Raw genomic sequence first — 24,042 nt, 5'->3', positions numbered from 1 at the left:
AAAGGTTGTAAATTAAGTTAAACAAAAATTATATGGTCAAAATAGAATGTCAACTACGGTTAAATTATATTGTAAGAACGAATCAGGAGGTTTTAGTAAAAGAACGCTTGTTGATGAAAGTATATTCCCGAGCTTTTGTCCCCCTGGCACCATTGACGGAATTTATACAAAGTGAAAAAGTGCGTCTCCCCATTATCACGTTTAAAAATCTCTGATATTATTTAAATTTTCAAAAACAATACTAAGCATAATGCATCTATCAGATAAAAGTTCTCAAGAGAGTGAGAAAACTCATCGAACATTTAACGAGAAATTTGCGTTTGTTTTCTTTTAAAAAATAAATCAATACCGGAGAACTGCAACGTCATAACTAGAAAAATGCAACTCCTGATTCAGCCATTGAGATGGTGTAATGATCGACTCGTAGTCATAAAATCTCAAAATCTATTCCTAAGTTGAATCTGCAACTCACAATTGATGGTTTAATAAGCCTGTATTACTGAGACTTTGCAATCAAATTGCTAATAAAGTGTCTCTCTTGAACAGCCAAATCATTGAACGAGAGCTTTCAGGGACATGACAGTCGCTTGGGTCCAGAATTCACCTCTCTGCTTCTAAAAAGGAAAAGTTTAGATCGCGGTACCGGCCTAAGACCAAATTATATAGGAATTCACCTCTATAATAAGTCATACGCTCTTTGCAGAAATGGAATCTACAGAACACAGGAACAGAGTTGCCACAATGTGTGAAAATCATGCTGATTACGCAGAGAAATGTTTGTCTTCAGTCTTGTGAGCTTTGGCCGTTTGGACAGCTTTTTCTTCCTAATTATGAACATCAAGAAATTTTACAGATGCTAAGTGTCCCATGATTTTGGCCTGAAGTAGCTATTACAATCTCTTTTGCAGGGAGCGTTCAATCAGGCTCGGAAAGAGTGTTATAATAACTCACAATCGAGTCAGTTATTTGGATTGAACACGAACGAAATTGAAGAAAATTCCAAATAAACGATATTAGAAAAAAAACTACCTTGCCGTGGAGCATACAAACGTAGAATTTAAGAGAGATTGATTTTTCTACTGACTGGAAATGCAGGAGTTTCCGATTCGAAATTCAGTAATAAGAATTTACGTTTCATTATTTTTGATTGTGCGAACAATTTACCTTCAAATATTTCAGAAAAATATGGTACATTGACCAAATTTTGGTAATTTATGCTCCGGTCAAAATTTTTCCGCACACAATAGTACTCTACAAAGATATTGTTAAATACACATTAGTTACCTACAAGAGAGATCTCCAGTACGCGAGAATCAAGTGAAAAGAAAGAGATATAGTTGGCTACGAAGGGTAATTTAAATGGTAGGTCAAAAGAGCAAGTCTATGAAACTGTTCTCAGAAATTGACGTTATTGAGTGCAAAAAAGCATTTGGAACAATGTAAAATACTTTGGAGAGCAACATGACCTTCGGAGGGATTTAAGTGGTAGCAGAGCTGAAGATAATGATGAAGTTATGAGTTTTCAGCCTCGCCTCCTACGAGAATAACTTACATACAACGACTGAAAACTTCGCAACTTAAAATATAATTTGCATTGACTTGTACTTAACCTTTAAATTCTATTTTTGAATGGTTGCAATGCGCAGATTCATTGTCAAGGCAAAATTAAATGTTTTTATTTCACATTAAAATTACAATTGGCTCCTATTTTTATTTATCATATTTTCGAAAACTTATAAACAAATTTTGAGAAAAAATTTGGATCGATATTTTTCAACCTTTACAAAGTTTCTCTTATTTTTAAGATTTAGAGCCAAATTTACTAATAATTAAAATTCAAATATCAGCCTGACGTTGAAAATTTGAACTGTTATTATCGCAATCTGTTGGTCTATACTTTTATTTGTACCTAAAAGTAATAAAAGTAATGATATCTTCTAAACGTGGCGTTCGCTACCATCCGGAGGCAATCAAAAGCTAAAAGAGTAGCCAGATTGTTTGAAAAAACCTACTATTTTACATTTAGCCGAATAGAGGAATGTGCTGAAGTTTCAGCATAATCTTTCAACAATTTAAAGCTGAGCTGCCGCGCAAAGGACAAAACGCAGCATGATTATTTACATGTTTTCAAATTTCTCCAAAAAAGTGGTTATTTTGAAGAATGTTATTCTTTTTCTCTTGAAATATACGTAGAGTTAAGATAGCATGGTGAAAATAAAATTATCTGAGAAATATTCGCAGATTTCTCTGAAAATTCATATTTTGTAGAAGGGATTTGGTGACGTCTGAAGGCCCAAACGACGTTCTTCCCGAATAACAGCTGTGCGCTGGTGAGATCAAACAATGAAACAAGATTATCAGTGGTAGCTTCAATAATAATTATAGAATATTAATTGAGCAGTCTTTAATAGGAAAATGTCGACTCAGCCATTCAACCCACCCACTTTTTTCCCCTTCTTTTTAAAATGCATATAGTTTTATTGCATTTGCAATCTGAAGGGCTCAACAAAGAAAACGCGATTTGGTGACGAACGCATTGGCGGAGCCAGAAAATGGGCAATATTGTTTTTCTCCGTTTAAATCTATGGAAATGTATCGAGACAAGGAGGAGCCAGGTGCTCCAAAAAGAATCATCGATTATTTAACATAGGTTTAAATGGAAGGAATCCGGAGTTGCCAAATCGCTGGGTCCGCCTCTGGACAAAAAAAAAACTGTCTCATAGAGACTAGACGGTGCCGCGTTACAAACACACGAATTTAATGACGTCATTCAACTTCGGAGCGAATATGAATAAGTATCGCATCTCAGACGTTGACCTCTCTCTAGCGCCTACAAGCAAGCTTCCGAAGACAGCAGTAAGTCCATCTAGGTGTGAACCATAGAGCCTATAAAGATACACGCAAGCCACGACTTATTCTGCAAAGCACTTACTGTCGTCTCACAGAGCACAACAGCTTTTGCAGTGTCTGGGCCATACCGAACGCGATGGTCATCAACTCGAATTCAAGGTTACCTCCTTTTGACTCCAAAATCTTCGAGCGCTCCGCGCTTTTTTTCCCACCGGTGTTTAATCCTTTTTTATTCGTGAACACTTTTTCATACCAGTTTTCTGCCTTCATTACATAGGCTTTACTATGATGATATAATTTAACTTATTCCATGCGGCGGCTGTGAACCAGTTTCATAATCGGTTACGTTTCATTGGAAAACAATTCGGATGGGGCATGCCCAGTCGTGCGTCACTTTTGATGCTTTTTTCCAATGCAAAAGCGAACCCCCTCGTCGCCCACGAATTTTTCCCGAACCGGTTGTATAATCGTGAACATCAAAAACGCATGCTCGCACTCATCGGGGATCAGTTGGCTGGAGTTGGTGGTAGTGTCCGGGTGGTGGTATTCGTGTGAGTGCGGTTTTTCCGATCAGTGACAAACTTTGGATAGACTCCTTCACTGTAAGTTACACATTTATGTCAGTGTTATCGTCGAGTGGTGTACCATTCAATTTTGCCCAAAAAAGTGACCCAAATTTGGGAAAAAATGAAAAATTAAAAAAATAAATAAATAATAATAATAGGTAAATGAAAAGGAATCAACAAAATAAAATTAAAAAATAAAAATTAATAAAATTAATAAATAATAATAATGGGTAAATGAATAGGAGTCAACAAAATAAAATCAAAAAATAAAAAATTAATAAAAAAAAATTAAAAATAATAGTAGTGTTTTTTCTTCGGGAAATATACGGAAAAACATAAAGAATAAGAAAATATTTTAAAAAATTGAAAAAGTGAATAAATGAAAGGAAGTAAGATTTTCAGCATTTTTAAATTTAGAAAAGAAACCTTTCGGTTATGTTTGGAGAGAGAAAAGTTTAAAACTGATAATTGCACAGAAGTATGCTTTTCTTCTTTTTTTGTGTGCAAAATTGAGCTTTTCAAAGGAAAAATTAAAATGTGTTACAAAGTGCCTCACGATTAAAAATTCACTAAGTTGTGCAGTAGATAAATCAAAAAATAGACAAAAATGTTCGAAATTCAGGCTTTTACAGCTTTTCCAAACATCAGTCGAAATGTCAAACGCACTAGACACGTGATTAATCTTGACAAGGGGGTGCAGACTTAATTCAATTGAAGCTTTTTCGCATTATGCGCTCATAATTGAGATAAAACCTTTGAAAATTCCAGATGCATCGGTATTTGTTTTCCCTCTCTCAAAAGTTTGCAGTGTTAAGATTCAATCATTCTGAACTTGAGGGATACAGAAAAACTTGGGATGGGTATCATTCGAGATAAAATCGGACAATGCAATTTTCTAGACAATACCGGTTCAGATAGACGGGAACGGCAATTAGGTGTCGCGGAGCACTACGGCGTCCTGAAAAAGTGACTTGCATACATGGCGATAAAGAAAACTAATTTGCTCGGAATTTCACTCCTGCTTTTTCTTTTTTCTTTCAAATTTCAATACCAATTTATTCACCATATACCGTGCCCCTGAGTTCCATTCATACAGTTTTCGCTCCTACGCTGCTATTTTTCCTCCAACGAGCGGATACTTTTTATCATATCATTATTCTTGAATGAATTCCATACTGCAAAGTATACTTTTTTGCTCTTTCAACTTTTTAGTAAGCAAGTTAAAAATCGCTCAACTTTTGACCCACATTGCTTGACATTTCAAAGAAAATACTGACCCCTGTACTCTTCTTAAATTAATCATTTCGGTGAGCACCTTTCAACCTCTTATTCAAGCAGGCTCTGGATTCTGAGCGTCAACTATTCTAACTCTGCCGTCGTGGGGTTGCATACTCGCAATGTTGAAGGCGATTCTCGTTTGCGCATCATGGGTTGTAACTGGGATAATACAGGGAGGTTAAAGGCACTTTTGTGCCCCAACATAATTGTGTCACATGATCTCATCAATCATAGTTCAGGGATAATTTCATTCCAGTATAATACGAGAAAGTTTCTACTATGGCTACTCAGCAATTTAACTCTTCTCCAAATAATACTCGTCGTTTATACTAAAGTATTTAAAAAGAAACTGCTATTTCTGACTTATGCGTAGAATCACTGATCTGCATTGGGGAAACTGATAGCACATACTTTATAATGAGTTAGAAACAATATTTCTTCACTACAAAAGTTGGTCATTTGAACTGCACTGGATAGATATGCCGTTATTTTTCTTCGATGAAAAAAGCACTGAAAAATTTTTTTCTTTAGCTATTATTTTGACTTAAAACGTCCTTCCTTGTCAACAAAATTTATTTTTTCCAGGTAAATCAGGGCAAGATTGACTTAAAGTCAGTTTTTGGGAGTTAACGTTGTTTTGCTTTCGTTTTTTTAACTTAAACTTTACGATAGCAAAATAACGTTCCTTTAACTCGAAAAAAGTGACCCTCCCCCCCCCCCCAAAAAAAAAACAAAAAAAACTACTAAAAAACCTCCAAATTTTTTTCGACATGAAACGACACTTTAAGTCAAAATAATATCTCGAGAGAACTTTTTTTCAGTATGAGCCTTTTTCTACCCACTCCGTCAATAAAAAAGGAAATACGATAACAGACGATCTATGTAGATTAACATTCAGAGAAAGGTAATTTTCAGCTACTGATAGAAATTTTTTACCGTAGCAACCCCTCAGAAAATGTCGACCCTTGATTACATTTTTGCACGAAGTGGCTATTCTTCAATGTTTGATCATTCTTTTTCGCTTAAAGTCGACTACTTAGTTTTGTTCAATGAAGATGGAATTTCAATTAAAATGACTCTTAGGAAAATTCTGCAGTTTAGCAGAGTTCCATGAAGGGATCAGCATCTAAAAAGTCAATCCGCTAATCTGCGAAGGAACGCATGATGTCGTTAGAACAACCAGTACAGAAGTGAACTATTGTTTGTGTGTAAACATTCGCTGATAGCGTATCGACGGTGAAACTTCCAAACCACGTATCTCGTTGGCGGTGTTTAAAGATATCCGCTACTTTATTCTTTTGACGATTAACAAATCAACAACATTTCTTGAAGTTTTCACCGAATTTCCTTCGTAACGAGAGGTAAAATCCCGAAAGTTTTACAGAACTGAGGTTAAGGTGTTTTCCATTTTAAAAATAAAGTATGACAGGAAGTCTGCTACTTCGCAACCCGAGGTACATGGTTTGAGATTTTCAACGTCGATAAGTACAATTCAATGTCAATAAGGAGTTTAATATGATTTTTGCGCTGAATTTATTTGATCTTTTCGATCAAATCTATTCAAAAATACGATCTTTCAATCGGCTTCAAATTTTTATTTCTCCCATTTTATTACTGAGGGCACTTGTTTGAAGCCGGTTTTTTATGTTGATTGCTTAACAAGGTTATTCTTTTTTTGTTAAAACAAGTTTCACAGAAAAGAATACAAAATAAATATCATGCGAGAGACTTAAGATCTATTTTCAATTACAGAGGTTCATAGCAATATAATAATTAAGAAATTGAAACAACTTTGAAATGCCGGCATTGGCGTCCGGACGTATAACATCGGCTAGAAGACGTTAGACCAGAGTAAATGATGACTCTTTTTATTAAGCTAATAGTTAGACGTATTTGAAAGAAACAAGGTAAAGACTTTCCTTACTTAGAGGTATAAAGAAGGGTTGTAAATAGATTAAATGTGAAAACCCCTGATAATCAGGGAAAAATGCTAATCGGCCAAGCAGACAATAAAACAAGGTTATTCTTGAATCCCGGTTTTGTGAAACTAGTTGATTTCCACTATTTCGTCGTAGAATTCAGACAGACGAAAGGGAGGAGAGACAAATAAGCCCATTATTCCAGACAGACACATATTTTAATTCCCTGCAAAGTGAAATAGCGAGTTCAGCAGGTTTGGTCACAGGCCGAATACAGAAAGGATGAATATTGATGTGAATTTTCAGAGTTGTGGAAAACCACCTACTTTTATCAATATGCGTTCGGAAACGAGTTTTTCGACGTTTGAAGCACTTCCCCGCGGAAAAATCCAGTTTTGCAAATATTTGCGACACTCTTTTCTTCTTGTCAAATATAAATGGGATGAGTGCTTGTTTGACTTGATCGGGAGGTTTGGATAGGTAACGTCATGCAAAGGGAAAACCCTCAAGCTGTTCGCGATAGGTGGGGTTCCTGAGTTCTTCGATTCCCTCGTCAGCGAATGTCTGTTGCTTTATTCATGTCGATTGCGGAATTTTCGCAAATCGTAATCCCTAAGACTGATCGTAAAGTAATGTTGTTAGTATTTATAGTTCACAGATTACGATAGCAGGATGTATAAGGTTTATTTCCCTTCTAATATCAGTGGCGTGGCGTGCATTGCGATATATCGATTGATCTGTCATTTAAACCTATGGAAAAGGATCGATTAACAGGGTGTTCGCAGCGAACACCTTAATAATCGATTCTTTACCACGGATTCAAATGAGGAAATATCGATAATCGATCATTCACGCCACGCCACTGTCTAATATCCGGGACGTGGAATGGGTATTACATAAATACAGTATACTTTTCACATCGTGATTCACAATTAATTAATTCGATTTCTTCCGGATGAACTCATGAAAGAGCAAATGCTCCACACAGTACTGCGATCCTAATTTAGCATGAGAATTCGTTTTCAAACTCATTTTTTCAGACTAAATTTCCTCTCCACATTAGATATTGAGGAAGAAAATTGAGTTTGAAAGGAAATTCACGCGATTCCTAATTTTTATGATTAATACATTTTTAGCGATGCATGGTGTCTAAAGGAAAAGGGTTCTCTCTTTGCGAAAACTCAAAATTGAATTATTAATACTTAAGCATGTCAAAGTGTGCTCCAGCCATTTATAAACAAAAAACGCTTAAAAATATAAGATCAAACCTAATTTATCGTGGATTACAGTTTCCGGTTCCAAATACATTCTTTCTGAAAAAAATTCTGAAATTGAAAATTCTGATACGCCTTCTTTAAGGCACGGCATTGCCTGGCATAAGGTACATCTAAACGGAAAAATATATTATGATAATTTCATCTGTATTCCTAGCTGATTTTGGCGTCAGCCAGAAGATATGGCTGATTCTCCCTGCTCAGTTCTGGCTGATTTAAACATCTGCAAATTCGCTGTTCGGACCAAAATCGACATAAATTGCTCTCGCAAAACACCAATGGCCAATTCAGTGCGAAACCACGTATCTCCGTTTACGAAGTTGAAGACTTCTGTCACAATTTATTTTTTTCTTTGAAAACGTAGTCAACGTTATGTCTTGTAAACTCCCTTGATTTTTCCTCTCCGTTAGCAGAATATTCTGTATTTCAGGCTATAAAATTGACTTGTTTCCCTCCAAAGAGTAGAATGGTATCGGACATTAAGGAACACCGCAATGGAGATATGTGGTTTTGCACTTTGACCATCGATGTTTGCCTCCGTAGACTAAGGTCCCATGGACGGCTGTATATTTTACACTTTGCTTTTTGTCCACTTCCCAACTTTAGTCCCCTATTTTTAGCAATGACATTGCGTACTTTGGGATGAATCGATTGGTCTGCGATTTAAACCTATAGTAATGGATTGATAAAGAGGGTGTTCGAAAATAACACCGTAATAATCGATTCTTTACCATAGCTTCAAATGAGAGAAATATCGAAATTCGATCATTCACGCCTCGCCATTGCAGCTCACATAGAAAATGAATTCGGTTATTCGCATTGAACATTATGGTGGATCTTCAGCACTTAGGATACGATACTTGATCCATCAATTGGAGTACATTTTGTTATTAGGAACTACAATTTCGCTCATCCGTAAAACACACGTGTCCGTCGGGAAACTAATGGTACATACGTCGTTTTTAAACTGAGCGAGAAATTGTAGTACCTAATTGCAAAATGTAGTACAATTGACAACTGAATGGATTATTATTGAATTGTCACAATGCTAGTGTAACCGTGCTTTTATTATAGATGGAATGTAGAACACTGGTTGATTTTGTCGACCAAAAATATGACAACTTGTCGCAAATTGAAATTCATCATAGTTCTTCCAATAAACCGTTCAATTTCTGGATTTATGACATTCTCTCCGAAATTCCGGGCACCGTAGGTAGCACCGTCCGGATGTAGATGAACTGAAACTGATCAACGCCGTCTACGTCCGTCTGAAACGACATGGAAACAAACTGCAAAAAACCCTTTAGGCTTCCTTATAAGATACTTTTTTCCAGCCCTATTAGTGTTGAAATTTTGAAATTAGGAACTACAATTCCGCTCATCCGTAAAAACACATGTGTCCGTAGGGAAACTAATGGTACATACGTTGTTTTTAAACTGAGCGAGAAATTGTAGTGCCTAATTACAAATGTAGTCTAAATTTACTCTATTGATATTTGGATTGCATTTTGCAAAAATGAACCACTAGCATTGCAATGTTGCTAAGATTGTACAACTTCTTTTGTCTTGGAGGAAAAACCCGATTATCCATTAATAGTTTCTATTTTACTCGCTAAAAACTGTAAATTTAAGACAAAAATTATCATCTAAATTTCATAGTTTTTCACGATTTCCGCAATTTTATTGCAAAAGATGAAGTTGCACAATCTTAGCATCATTGCAATGCTAGTGGTTCCTTTTTGCAAAATGCAATCCATTTACTACGCAATATTATTTTTTCAGAAATTACAACCGAACCCCGACTAAAAAAGCGAGAAAATGGTGGTTGAAGAGACATCGGTTCAAGCCCCCTCGGTGGAGCGGCAGCAGGAAGACATCGACCACCTGATCGATTGGATGTCCAAAGAGGCGCATTTGCCCAAAGTCGACGACAGAGAGTGGCTTCTGACCGTCCTCCACCACAACAAATACAGTCTGGAGAAGACGAAGAACAAGCTGGAGAACTACTTCTCCTACCGGAACAAGTACCCGGAAGTCCTCCAGAACCGGGACCCCTCAGATAAGGACATCGCACAAGCTCGGCTGGCATTCAACACTAGCAGTGCTGACAGGTTGACCAAGGATGGAGGAAGGGTCCTCTTCTGCAGGTATGAGTCAATGACCATCATTATTTTATACAAACAGGCTCACAGTATTAACAAACTCATTGCAGTGGACGCATGGGTCATTAAGACAAAAAGTTGGTGATGTAGCCGAAGTGCGTAAAAAATGGCCTTACTCTTCATCAATTTCATCTCCATTGCTATCTCTGTATTGTTTTCTATAGAACATTGCCTCTTCTAATGGACCAGGTCTAGGACTACGACGCTCAAGACCATCCTCAGACTTTTTACATGTTTTACTTCTTTATTCCAAATTTTTCTTCACTACAGAGCAGAAGAAACACGTCAGGTCATGAAACATTTGAGAGATAATTGCAAAACGGCCAATGTTTTCCTCTTAACCCCCCCATGATTCAGCGTGAGACTAGAAACTCAAAAATAAAAGTCGAGCTGCAAATATGCGTTGCAAATATTTGAAGGTCAGTTTTGAGCGAGATTACCATTCTTGGACTTGAAATTTACGACTTAAACAATTTAAAACAAACAACAATTTAAAGACTTTCATCGCATCTTTTTTCCCCATAATTTTTAACTTCATTTTATTCATCTTTTTTTTTAATTTTCAGGTGATCTTATTTGCAAATGACGCTGTAAAAAGTACCCATCGCATTGTGTATAGATCTGCCGAATCTTTTCAATCCGTTGCTCACCACACTTTTGCAGAAATTTTATTTTTATTATTTTATTTTGTTTCCTCTATTATTTTGTTTCATTTATACATGCATTAATTTTATTTTAATTTTATTTAATTTTTGCACCTTTTTTCAACACGTCCACAAAACCATCAAACAAGGACTAGCATGACTATAACCAAAATACTGAGGGCGACAGTAAAGCTGTAAACGACAAATTCAAAAATAAATTGCCCGGGGAAACGAGTCATCTATTCCTAACTGACCGATATAAGAACAGTCATGTAAACTATTTGTCATTCTGTACTTTTCACTTTTTTGTGCGGGAAGAGAAACTGATAAATAAGGAAAAATTGAGAAAGTCCCGGGTACACTATCCTTGTAAAGCACTGCGAAACATTTTATGGCGTGGTATTTTAACGGCCCATGTCCTGTTGTGCCAAATTCAAAAACCGATAAATCATTCGACGAAATTTCATCATTCTTTTTCCCTATTCCTAATTGTTACTTACAGAAATTAATCTTTTTTTCCTTCCAGTGGACGCTTTAATATCAACCTCTTATGGAAGAGGGCATTATGTGCATGAGTTGTGATTTATTACTCGGCTGGAAAAATATTTTTCAAATTATAGTTTGTCAGCTCAACGCGAAAAAAGGGTGCAATTCCGTCATCTAAAAGAGAGAGAGAGATAGAGAAACTAAAACGAATGCAAAAACAAATTGCATTGTAGATTATTTGGCATTTTTTACCGCGAGTTGCATACTGAATAACTGCCTGTATTTTTCCATTCTCATAGCGTTGTGAAACTACACAAAATATGACTCTCCAACAAAAACGAAACTTTAGTCGACCAAAATAAACACTCTAAAATATCAAATTGAACCAAGGCTTATGGTTTAGAAGTCTGCAGAGAGAAGTTTTGTAGATATTTGCAAATTAAAAAACTTACTGAAGATTAGAGAACTACTTTAAATTCCAACTTTTCATTCCTAGGACACAAAATTGCCGACGCATTTAACTCAAAAGAATAAACTATACCCGTTGTGACATGAACCCTGTAGCATGCATTATTTTATGGATCTTAGGATTCATGCCACAATACTGCTGTACCAAGGAGAAACGCCATATAGACCTTCTGGCGTTGCTGAATTTTCTTTGGTATGACACGAATTTCCTGGTAAACTTATGAATATTACTCTACCAATTATTCGAATAATTTTGTGCGCACTTTAACCTAAACCTCCTGAAAATGTCAAAGAAAAATATCCGCAACTTTTTTAAAAAATAAACCCTGTGTCGAAGGAAATTCGGCATCTCTCGAATGTTCACACGGAGTTCTTCCTTATCACGGTAGAATAGATATAAGTCCTTTTGATTTAAACGCGCTCAACTTACACTCCACCATTCTAATTGATTGAGAGATTGCATTTTACATCACTTATTAGTTGACTAGAAGAAAAATTATATATATTGGCAGTGACGCAGAAACGGTAGAAAAAGTTCTACCTTTATACTTTAATGCCAATGATCATTTTTTAACATTTTAATATTTGTTTTATATTTGTGACGTGCGTTTCCTCAACGCGATATAATTACGGTATCCACACCCTGATGATGCGCTTGGGCGCGAAATGGACTGAGTTAAGCAGAAAGGAACCAACCCGCATTTTGGAAAACATTGAGTTATGAGTGGTTTTGAACTCAACCACTGCTCTACTATCTATCGCCAAAAATTCAGAGTTTTGCAGAAATTGAACTTGAAGTTTATCTTTTACATTGAGTCTTATGCAGGAGCCAAATAAACTTCAAACCTCTTTTTCTCGGTTCGATCCCGATGTGGCTTGGTTCCTTTCTGTTCAACTCCGTCCAAATGATCATTGGCATTAAGGAATAAAGTTAAAAAATTGTTCATCTTTTCTGGGTCACTGGCAATATACACAATTTTTCTTCTAATCCACCATTGTTTTCCCAAACCAATGGTCCACCATTTTCGTTCTTTACAAATTTCCAGGTTCAGCCCGGACGCGAGCATATTCGACATCCAGAACTACCTGAAATACGGGGCGATGGTGTGCGACCTGAGCTACCTGGAGCATGACCGGCACGAGTACTGCATGTCGGTCACGGACCTGAAGGACTACACGTACATGCACTTCATGAAGGCACTGCCGGGCATCAAGACCGGCGTCGACATCTTCTTCGGGGCTCTCTCCTTCCGACTTCGGGCCATCCACGTCATCAACTGCGCCCCCGGCCTCGAGAAGTTCCTCAATGTCTTCAAGGGCTTCCTCCCGGCCAAGTTTGCCGAGAGGTTCTATGTCCATTCCTCCACCGAGGAGCTGCTCAAGTATGTTGATGAGGACGTTGTTTGCAGCGACTTTGGAGGCAAAGGACCCTCCCTCGCCGATTACGACAGTAAGTTTCTACTAATTTACCGTTTTCACGGAAAAAACGAGCTTAGGGTTGGGACCTACATGTTAGTGCTGGGCACTAACGAGGGTTAGATCAAATGGAGCCAGCAAGTCAGAGGAGTGCTGGGCACTAAACAGCTCGAGGCTGGGTCACTAAGGAAGAAGTAGTGTCAAGCCCTAAAGTGACTTTGGAGCGAGCGTAAAATATGGAACGTCTCCGCCTGGGATCGAACTCGGGTTGCGCCGGTGGAAGTCCAGCGCGTTACCACCAGGCTATCGTGACTCCGACGTCTCGTGGGTGAATTAACACCTGTTAAGTGCAACTACGTCTCGCGGCATCTGATTAGCACTACTCATGTTCAGTGCCCACCTGTACTGCCTTCCGGTGTTGAGCTGTACAGCGCTTAGACGCCAGCCCTCAACTACTCCCCACTAAACGGCCAGTAGTGCTCAACACTAGTCTTGTTTTTTCCGTGTTGTTATACACATATCGTCGCCCCTCTGACGTAAGGGCGTAGATCGATTTCCGCATGAGCCCCAGATAGCGTGGATTTATATGTAAAACAAGGATCACGTGGAAATTGAGTTACGCCCTTACGTCAGAGAGGCGCCGGTATGGACCGCGTTAAGCAGAAGGCAACCTAGCCACGGCAGCTATTGCCAAATTTAGTTGGGCAATTTTATTTTTTACATGGAAACGATTGTGCGGGTATCTGTGCAAATTTAAGTGAATTTCCTGCGTACTACGAAGCAAATTCCTTGATATTTTGAAAGGAATCCGCACAAACGATCTCTTGTAAAAAAAAAAAAAAAAATTGCGAATATTTGCGCAAGTTTAAATGTATTTCCTGCGTACTACGAACAAAATCCTTGAAATTTTGAAAAAGAAAAATATTCATAAGCTTACTAGTAAATTCGTGTTTTATGAATGGGAATTTGGCAACGCCTGAGGGTTCATACGGCTTTTTTCCTTAGCACGGCAGTATCAGCATCCAGGACCGAGACCCTCGACTCCAGTTTCTGAGCTTTTCAGGGCGTGAATTCTGCCGGAAAATTGTTCTCCATGTAGTGCCCACTAGATATCGAAAACTTCAGAGTCCCCACATTTTCTATTCCAGCATTGTAAGAAGAAGAGACGAAAATTATTTACGGAAGTCAACATTCGGATTCGTCTGACAATGATTGACGCGCGACCTGATGATTTTTGTAGCCTATTTATGACCGATGAACATCATTTTGGGCGGCCAGAAGGCGGAATCGTCAAATTAGGTCTTGTTTGCTTAACAAATTACTTAACAAGTCTCTCATCAATCGTCTCTCGGCCGAAAATAGTATCGATCCAGGGAAATCACACCTCGTAGGATGAAGAGTGTGAGGTCTTTGAAGTGTGTTCTCTCAGGCTTCATCGTTGTGTTTTATAATATAAGTTGCACTACATTTTGCAACAAGACACTGCTATTTCTTACTCATTTCACAAACAACGTGTGTGCCATTAGTTTTCTCTTGGCAGATAGGTTGCTTTTGTGGGTGAGACAGTGGCAATAGTTCCTAATTGCAAAATGTAGTCCAATTGTCATTGATGGACCTGTTGTGAATTGCAACTAAGGCATAAATGAAAAGTGTTCCTCGTGGGATTATGCAGTTTCAAGATTACGACGAATGACGTTCAAAAATCACTCATTGCATCTTGATCTGTCTCGTAAAATTTTCAAGATTCCCACCTCATACATAAATGATGAATGTACGAAAAATACGCAATTTGATACACACGAGTTACCTTAGTTAGATAACTCTGCGCATACTCCAAAATCCTTTTCAGCACATGCACGTTTTCAAAGTACGTTGTTTCTCTACTGTTCGTTTTAATTTGAGGAACGGTTTGAAAAAAGGTTGCTATGTTTGAGGTCTGTAAGAAAGAGGCCAATCTTCGTAGTCTTTCTGAGACTTTTGAAGACTCTTAAAGTAACCAACACTGAGAAAACACATTTCTTGCGATGATATTTTGACTTAAAGCGTCGTCCCACGGCGACAAAATTAGGTTTTATTCGTTAAATGCTTGCGGATTCAACTGAAAGTTAGCTTTTTAGTTAAAGAAACGTAATTATGTAATATTTCAGTTTAAGTTTTAAAAAAACGATAGCAAACCAACGCCTCTAAAAACTGACTTTCAGTTAAATCCGAACAAATTTAACTAAAAAACCTAATTTTGTCGCCAAGGAACGACACTTAAAGTTAAAATAATATCTCAAGAAAATAATTTTCCAGTGAATTTAAAATAAAATTATTTCAGAGACGCATAACACACGTGAAATAGAAGAGTCACCCTGACTTTTCCGAAGAGCCATCTAACATGTGTTTTGATATAATTTTTTTCAGAATACACCGCAGAACTTCTTGAGAAACACCGGAAGTGGTTCTTAGAGCAGGACAACATGCTTGTAGACGACACTTTGCGACGAAAGGGTCAAAAGCAAGTCGAAGAAATGACAGGTTCCTTCAGAAAATTAGATGTAGACTAATTTCTATCTGCAGTGAAATTTTTAGCGCCAGCAGCTGTATTTATCGAAATTTAAAAGATGGCAATGGAGGAAAACTTTACCTGCTAGATGCTTCAATTGAAATTTTAGATGCTTCTAAACTTTCATTAAGTATCTATTGAAACAAAGCCTAAAAAGATCATAGAGATAAAGTTATGTCAGTCATGTCAGTCGAGTAATTGTAATAGACTTCAGGCGATGGTCGGAATCATGATTACCTGATTAAAGGTCGCTTTAGTTGAAGACGAGAATCTATGTTGGGACGATTGAGTCATAATACTGAAATTAATGTCTTTTATCATATTTTCAGCTGACTCAGGCAAATTTAAAGAGGAGATTGGACGAATTCAATGTGGAGATAAACCATTTCAACCCAAGAATTTCTGCCAAAAAAAAAGGTCTTATGATATGTCTTGTTTGCCTGAAATAGTTGTAAATATTCTTCAGTTACGGACTTAACTTTGTATTATAGGTATGAGTATGCTCTACTACTCATTTGTAACATAATGTATATATGTAACACATCGAATGTGTTTTCCTATGTATATTCTAGTCCAAAAGACGTTTAAAGAATGAAATAAATGAAAATATAAAATAATGCCCGCGGATTCTTCATTATGAAACATATTTTAAGTCTACTAGTGCTAATTTATGGGTCATGGAAATAGTATTTTGTTTCCCGAGCCAATAAACGTCGGACGAATGAGATGGTCCGACAGTGGATGCAAACTTTCAAAATATAATCTCATGAGTAATTTATTTCCGCGAATTGTGCTTTAGGAAAAATCCTACGAAGGATTGACTGAGAAATGAAGTTCATTTCCGAAATACTAAAACGTGAGATCATTCCTGTGCGAACATTTAGTTTTTGAGCAGAGGGTAGTTTTTAGAAGAAAACACCGTTGAATGCATGTTGGACGAGGAATCAGTGCTGAACATTGGCCAAACATGTTTAAAAAAAGGATTCGAAAAGGAAATTTATATTTGAAGGTCTGGAGTGAAAATTCGAAATCCACCCTATTAAAAACAGACGGCTGGGCTTAATTCATTCTGCCAACCACATTTTCCGTTAAAGAGTGATATACCATTCCAGTTTGTAAATGTGGATAAGAAGCAGAGATTTGTGTTTCGTTGCTTTAAGTGGTAACGGTTCGGTGCGGAAAAAAACTCACCCCGATTTTTCTCACATTAGAAAATATGAAATATTCATAGATAACCACTTTACATTTCAATGGTTATTCGCCCTCACCTGGTTTTTCCCGATGTTTCAGAGAGCGCCAAGGTAAATCACAGAGCTTTGAAAGTGCGTAGTCTGGAAAACTTAATATTTAATGGAGCTGCTCGAACACATTTACAAGATTTCATACGATTTTTAACTTTTTTGAAAGCCTTGAACATAAAAAGGCACTGACCCCCCCCCCCCCCCCCCTTCCCACCAGAAGTGACATCCTTAAGCAATATGCTAAAAAAGAAAACGAAAAATTACTCAGGCTTTATTATTTGTAAGACCTCCAAGTTGAAAAAGTATCATTGGCAATAATTATGAAAGACAAGGTAGTAATCCAGGGTTTAAAAATACCTTTGGCGATTGAAAGATCGTTGCAAAACAAGTGAATCCTTATTTGGGCGTGTCCGGTATTATGTTTGGTGAAAATAGCGTTTTAAACAATGATTCAGAACAAAATATTAAATTTGCTGACATTACTGATTTAAACCGACTTTCCAAAGGGAGAAAGAGCTTTGTAGGTGTCCATATAGAAAAAAAAAATAAATAATAAAAAATCTTTGACGTTCCATGAAAAAAGAAATATCGTAACATGTGTATCCATTGCCAGCCAGTTAAACTGCACTTATTTGGGAGTATTTAAAAAGCCTTGACCTTCACCATTATCTGCAGTTATGTTATTAGTACGCCTTCTTATTTACGTGTTTTTCCGAGCTTCACTCAGGATCTTTCCATTCGGGACACGTTAATCGATGATTCATTGCAGGATATGTTCGAATAATTCGAATGCAATCTGGTTTCTTTATGTCAACGCCTTTGGGCGTATTTTATGATACAGAGCGTCAAATTGCTGATCATTGCCACATTGATTGTCTTTTGCATTATTTCTACAAACCTGATTAATATTTCGAACCAACTTGACCGTTGAATGTGATCGAATGTAATATGTAATGTCAAACTTGACCTACGTTTAGGCATTTTAAAGAACCATTTCCTAAATTTTCCTCAAGTTAAAGTATATGGCTGGATAGGTCAACCCTACAACACTGCTTTGGTCAGGAAGAACGACATTTGAGCCTTAGGACGTTTGCCAAATTTCCCATTATCTTATCTTCCATAAATTTCCCAAGGAACCTGCGCATATTTTTTTTTTTTACTTTTTCAAAGAATTCTACTCGAAATCAAGTTTAAATTATCTGAATATTTCAAAAAAACGATACTCATGTAAGTCTCCTTAAAAATAAAAATTTTATCAGAGGAAATTTGGCAACTCGCGAGTGTTCATACGGCGTTCTTCCTTAGCATGACAGAGCTTGTATCTTTGTCACACGACATGGTTTGAAAACATTCATTGCTTTTTAATTAAATTTTTTTGAAAAACTAACTCACTTGCGACGATATTTTTTAGTATCTACAGACAAGTTTCAAGCTACGTATGAGCCGTAGCTCGAAACGCATCTGCCGATACTAAAGAATTTCGTCGCAAATGACTTAAGGGGACAGTAATAGTGCATTAGTATCAATCAAAGCTGACAGGAATTGGCCATAACAAAAGTCAAATATTAAATTTAGGAGGGTGCTCTCTTCAAACAACGTTCCTGAAAATACACTGGAAAAAAAAACACATTGGATGTAGAGTCCAGACTCTTGAAAACATTGACAAGAAAAAGGACTCTTGATTCAATCAGATTTAAGCTTAAATCAAAAGGAAATCCGCTCAAATTAAGAGGCTTGGTTCTTGATTTAAGCTTAAATCTGATTGAATCAAGAGCATTTCTTCTTGTCGATGTTTTTAAGAGTATGGTCTCTAGATCTAATGATTTTTTTCCCAGTGTAGAGTATGTGCGGAAATGTTGAAATGCAGATACCGACATGAGATACGTGGGTGCGTGGTTTTAGGATTGAGTCATTGAACTGGGCACCCACACAAAGCGAAGCCGCGGACAAGGTGATGGAAGGGGTCTCGCGAAGGGATGAGCGAGAATACGGACACATGCTCCGTTTAACCGGAGCCGCGGTTTTCGGGCCTCATCTCAGACGACCCCCAACTCCGAGGCCTCATAATTCCGAATCCGGAGCCACCAAGGATCCCACTTCGTCGCTCCTCCGACGTAAAGACGTAACTGCAATTTAGGATGAGCCTCAATGGCCGTATCACTCAATGCTTTCCAAGACTCACGCGGAAATCGCGATACGTCTTTCGGCCAGAATAGTCACGACTCAAACGAGCTGCACGCCCGAGAATAATAGTTGCGACGTGTGAATTATCGATTATCGATTATCGATATTCCCCCATTTGAAACTATGATAAAGAATCGATTATTAAGGTGTTCGATGCGAAAACCCTGTTCATCGATCCTTTTCCGTAGGTTTGAATGGCGGATCAATCGATACATCGCAAAGCACGCCACGCCTCAGGTGGATAATTTTGTGGCCTGAGAGAGGAGTGTTGACCGTCCGCGACCCTTCAATTTTCAGTCGAGTCAGCATTATCCGCGATCCTCCGGACAGGAGCGGGGATGTCGCGGTTAATCGGAAATCACAATGATGGCGATTCCTACATGTCAACCACGGAGGGACTCCTCCCCCAAATATTTTGGAACAAATTATCACTTTTAATTTATAATGATGACTGAAGTAAAATATAGAAGAGACCATGCGCAATAATAACCCGAATGATTCAATGAAAACATACACTGGGCGAACAAAGCATTTTGTAGTATCAACCTCCTCGTCTACCGAGAAATATTAAAATGACATTGAGATGTATATCTATACTCTATCCTTTCATTAATTTTCACCGACGAGAGTCCGGGTATTTCACTTTTTTTGTTAATTTTAAGTTTACTTTTCTGCTTCTGAGATCTGAGTTGGAAAACAGAGATAACATCAACATTTTCGCGTAGAGTGTAACATAGTGTGGTTTTAGGCAAGATTTTTTAGAGGCCATATCAGTAAACACAAATCATTGACTGGATACATATTACTTCGCGGAGTATGTTTTGTGGCCTATCACGAAAACTTAAGGCGAAATAAAAATGTGTGTATACCATGCCGTTTTCATGTCAACTCCGCCTCCACTTTTTGAATTTACAAACCCCCTAGCCTGTGGTGTTTTGACTTTTACACTTTTTATTGGTCCATTCTGTCCCGAGCAAACTGAATTTGTCGTTTCTTGGCAATAGCTTGCTGAATGATTATCCGAAAAAAGTTTCTGTACTACTCACCGACTTGTCTTTCTTCTGTTTAAAAGAGAAGTTTCTCGACCTCTCGATTTCTTACCTGAAACAAAAACATAATCTTACATTAGAACAAAGCAAAATCGTTTTGAAAATTTTGAATTCAAGTAGTCATAAATATGAATGAAAGTTTGGGGAAAAAGAAATCCCACTATCAAAAACTCAAAGTCAAAAAAAAAAAAAAAAAAATATGTTGGACGTGAAGACAGCTTTTTAAGCAGTGGCTTATCGACGAGTACAACTTCAAACCTCTTCTTTTTGGTTCATATTTCATGCAATTTGCAAGACTGTCATAGACTTCACAAAATTAAATTTTCTTTGATTTCCTTGATTTCCTTGACTCATTTGGATGCAATTTCCTGACGATTAAAGAAAATTCAGATGCTTCCGAGGATATCATTTGAAAACATGTTCATGCAAAATGTATTGTGCGAAACGTCAAACCCATTTTAGAAAGAAAATAGAGGTGATTTACTAATTTCTCCCTAGCACTTATGTCACTTTCCCTGATATTTTCAGGCTTTCTCTGATTTTTCAAAATTCATTGAAATATCTCGGTTTCTTTTTGGTATTCCCCAACGGTGGCAACCCTGTTTTTGGTGCGTTTCTGTTAAACTCGATTCAAATGCAGTTAGGTTTATTCCACTTAAATTCGTCCATTCAGTTTTACGAGTTGTTATGCCTCTGTTCCTCGACAATTCGCGACTGGGAATTAACGATTTTGATCAAATGAGCAGATTATCGCAGACTTTTCCAGTGCAAATGCCTCAAAGTCTCGCCTCGCAATCAGCTGACGCTACGAAGTAGCGCTTCTCCGGAAGTTGCGATCCACCCGGAGTCAAACTTGGGGAAACGTGGATTTTCTGCGAACGTCGCTGTCCGAATGTGCTCGACGCAGCCACGAAACGAACGGACACATCACGTCTAGACATCAATTTGCCAGATGAAAATCCCACGTTCATCGACATCGGCAAGACAGCGTTGCTCATTCTTGAGATGCTAAAAATTACCCGAATGGAGCTTTCGAATGAGCAAGACGTTTGCCATGAATCGAGATTGTATCTTTTTTTTTTTTTTTTTTTTTTTTTTTTTTTTTTTTTTTTTTTTTTTTTTTTTTTTTTTTTTTTGAGAGCTTGCGCACTCTAGGTATAGTTCATTGGCCTTAGTCGTGTAGACAAACAGCCACCGCTAAATGATGAGATTGTATCTATATCGATTGGTTTAACACGTAAACATAGAATGTAGGAGTTTCTTTGTCAACGTGCGTTAAAAATTTCAGCATAAAGCTGAAAATCTCAATACAGAGGGAAAAGCTCATTCGAGCACAAATTTCCCTCTGAGAGAAATTTGCGAATTTTCTCAGCGAAATTTGTGCTTGGATGAGCTTTTCCCTCTGTATTGAGATTTTCAGCTTTATGCTGAAATTTTTAACGCACGTTGGGAAAAAAACTCCAACATTCTGTCGTTGAGTGCATCTACCGCAATCAGTTTGTACGTAAATATAGCCTTTAAAGTCAATCCAGCTATCCGAAAAGACGGATTTTTCGTGATAGATTCTTTATACTTATGAGTACAAAATGGGAATGAAAAGTGAAATTCTTAGGAATTTTCTCGTTTTCAGCTTTTTAAACAGGACAATTGAGAACTGGACAACTGGAACAATTTGAGTTTATTGATTTCCTGCCCTTTCCGGCCTTAAAAGCTCCATGATCTAACCTTGAAAATTACCGACAAGCCTGTGCTCTACCCATGTAGGTACTCTGACCGTACCTCTTCCGTTCAACAGACCCATTTCAATATACATGTTTTGAAGGTGAGGAAATCAAGAGAAAATGTGGAAAGAGAGGAATTATGATGGACACCCGCTAAAAACGCTCAAAAGTCGTCGTTCCCTTTGCGATACAACGCGACGCGCGTAGCAAATTGCAGGACGTTCAGCGCAGGTTGCCATATAGTAATAATAAAATACAAAATGATCCAGGGTTAAACGCCCATACTGCAGGAGCGTGTTCTACGGGACAAAATAAGACTTTTCTGTTGTATGAAGTTGCTTCCAAAAGTGCCCCCAGTCGGAGCTACGCCCTCCTCCCTCCAATTTCGGGAAGTAAATCGTGTTCCCTGAATCTTGGCGACAGTTAGAGAACCAAATCTCATGAAAATCTGCATTCCCTTGTACTTTTATGCCCTGAATTCATAAATGATCCAAAAAAAAAATCGAAATCCAATTCAAAGAAGCAGGATGTCAACTAAGATGGCTGGCCAAAAATCAGTACTTTTACAGTACTTTTTCAGTGCATTCCCAAGAAATTCAGTGCCTCGACCTCCTTAACAGAAAAATTCAGTACTTTTTCAGTACCTCTATTTGACGAGATTCGAAAAATTTAAAAAATTTGAATTTCTCGCTCAAACTGCGACAAAAATGACAAAAAAGAGTAAAATTCCGGACCTTCTTGCGGAATTTCCGCACATTTTTCGTACTTCCGGACCGCCCTTAAAAAATCAGTGCTATTTCCGGACTTTCCGGAAATTCCGGACTTGTAGATACCCTGAGAAGCGGTTTCGGCTCGTGCAGTCTGGCCGTTTAACCCTGGATCACCCTTCACAAGTATTCCCAACCCTTTATTCAGTGAAAAGAACCAATTTTGAGCACGAGCCGGCACTGTTGGATGGCGGGGCGTTCGGCTCATTATTTTGACTTTTACACGGTCGTCTGCGGCGAACGCGAGCCGTCGCGTCGTAAATCATATTCGTCGCCGGTGTCGCGTCGTCGGGCCGGCACCCGAAAAACCCGAGACTGCCTCAGTAAAAAGCGCGTAAGTCAAGTTCATTGCCCGTGCGGGGAGGCGGTTTTTCCTTCGGAGGGTGCGGGGTGGTGAAGCACGGGCGGCCTATACTATGCAAATGCTATCTGGTTGATTAATCAGTCGAGTGGTGCCGGCCGATCCCGGTGTCAGCGGTGGCTGCGTGAGCGAGGGCTCACCTTTTACGGCTATTAAGCTAACGTCCCCGTTCGACTCCCCCACCATGCTGCCGCCCTAAAGAAAATTTATTTTTTTCCACTCTGGAAGTAGTTTTCGCTTTCGAAATTCCTAGTTTCGCATTTTAATTGGACGTATATCCATCAAACGGAACTATGTTCATTATGACGTGAGCCCTGTTATGCACATATGCTTATGGGTCTCAGGGCTCATGTCTTCATGCACATAGTTCCGTTTGACAGAAATACGTCAAATTTAGAGATCCTTATGTGGAAATGGGTCACTAGACTAGGTGCAAATTTAAGCATTCAAATAAATTGTCACCTTTCGGCGTAAGTATCGCAAATGTCATGCGACGTTTACAAATTTCCGCTGCCATTTTTTTTTTTTTTTTTTTTTTTTTTTTTTTTACAGAGAAATTGTTATTTGAAGCTGATTCTGAATTTGTCGAGGAAAGAATTTGTCGAAGACAGATTTATCTGAATTGGTACATTCATAAATACTCTCAATCGTGAATTAATCCGGGAGCAACTGACGTAAGTTCGATAATCTCTTACAGTTTTGCGTTTGATTTTTTCTCAATTCAACCGAACACCGCTACCATTAAAATAACCCAAATCTGGGATTTAGTCAAGGCATTTGGATATTTGATAAAAAATAAATGTACTCAATTTCGAAATTTGGCGGCACCGATTGACCCTCCATCCGAGCACCTTAAAAAAGATGCAAATTCTAGTGGAATATATCGGTGACGAGTTCAGTCGTTTGGGCGTATTTTTGCCAGACGGAACTATGTGTATTATGACGTGAGCCCTTATACGCATGCATTCTCATTGGTCTCAGAGCTCATGTCTGAATGCACATAGTTCCGTTTGACAGAAATACGTCCATTTATGATGGATCTCCGCATCATACAACTCCAGCCGAGCGTCCGGCCTCTAAAAAGCGATCGTGCCAAATGTCTCAAAAA

At 38.0% G+C, this 24,042-nt stretch overlaps 1 protein-coding gene across 1 annotated transcript; it reads left to right on the top strand.

The window, feature by feature from the left end:
- The first annotated feature begins 1,965 nt into the window (after window positions 1–1,965).
- Window positions 1,966–16,365, top strand: LOC140225002 (retinaldehyde-binding protein 1-like). The gene is made up of 4 exons (XM_072302322.1): window positions 1,966–3,452; window positions 9,670–10,034; window positions 12,694–13,097; window positions 15,470–16,365. The coding sequence occupies exons 2-4, from the start codon at window positions 9,706–9,708 to the stop codon at window positions 15,610–15,612; spliced, it is 876 nt and encodes a 291-aa protein (XP_072158423.1). The 5' UTR covers window positions 1,966–3,452; window positions 9,670–9,705; the 3' UTR covers window positions 15,613–16,365.
- The last annotated feature ends 7,677 nt before the right edge of the window (window positions 16,366–24,042 follow it).

Source organism: Bemisia tabaci, chromosome 7 (assembly GCF_918797505.1).
Source record: "Bemisia tabaci chromosome 7, PGI_BMITA_v3".
Classification (NCBI taxonomy): Eukaryota; Metazoa; Arthropoda; class Insecta; order Hemiptera; family Aleyrodidae; genus Bemisia; species Bemisia tabaci.
The sequence above is the reverse complement of the archived record's forward strand: the minus strand, read 5'-3'. Positions and strand labels throughout refer to the sequence as shown.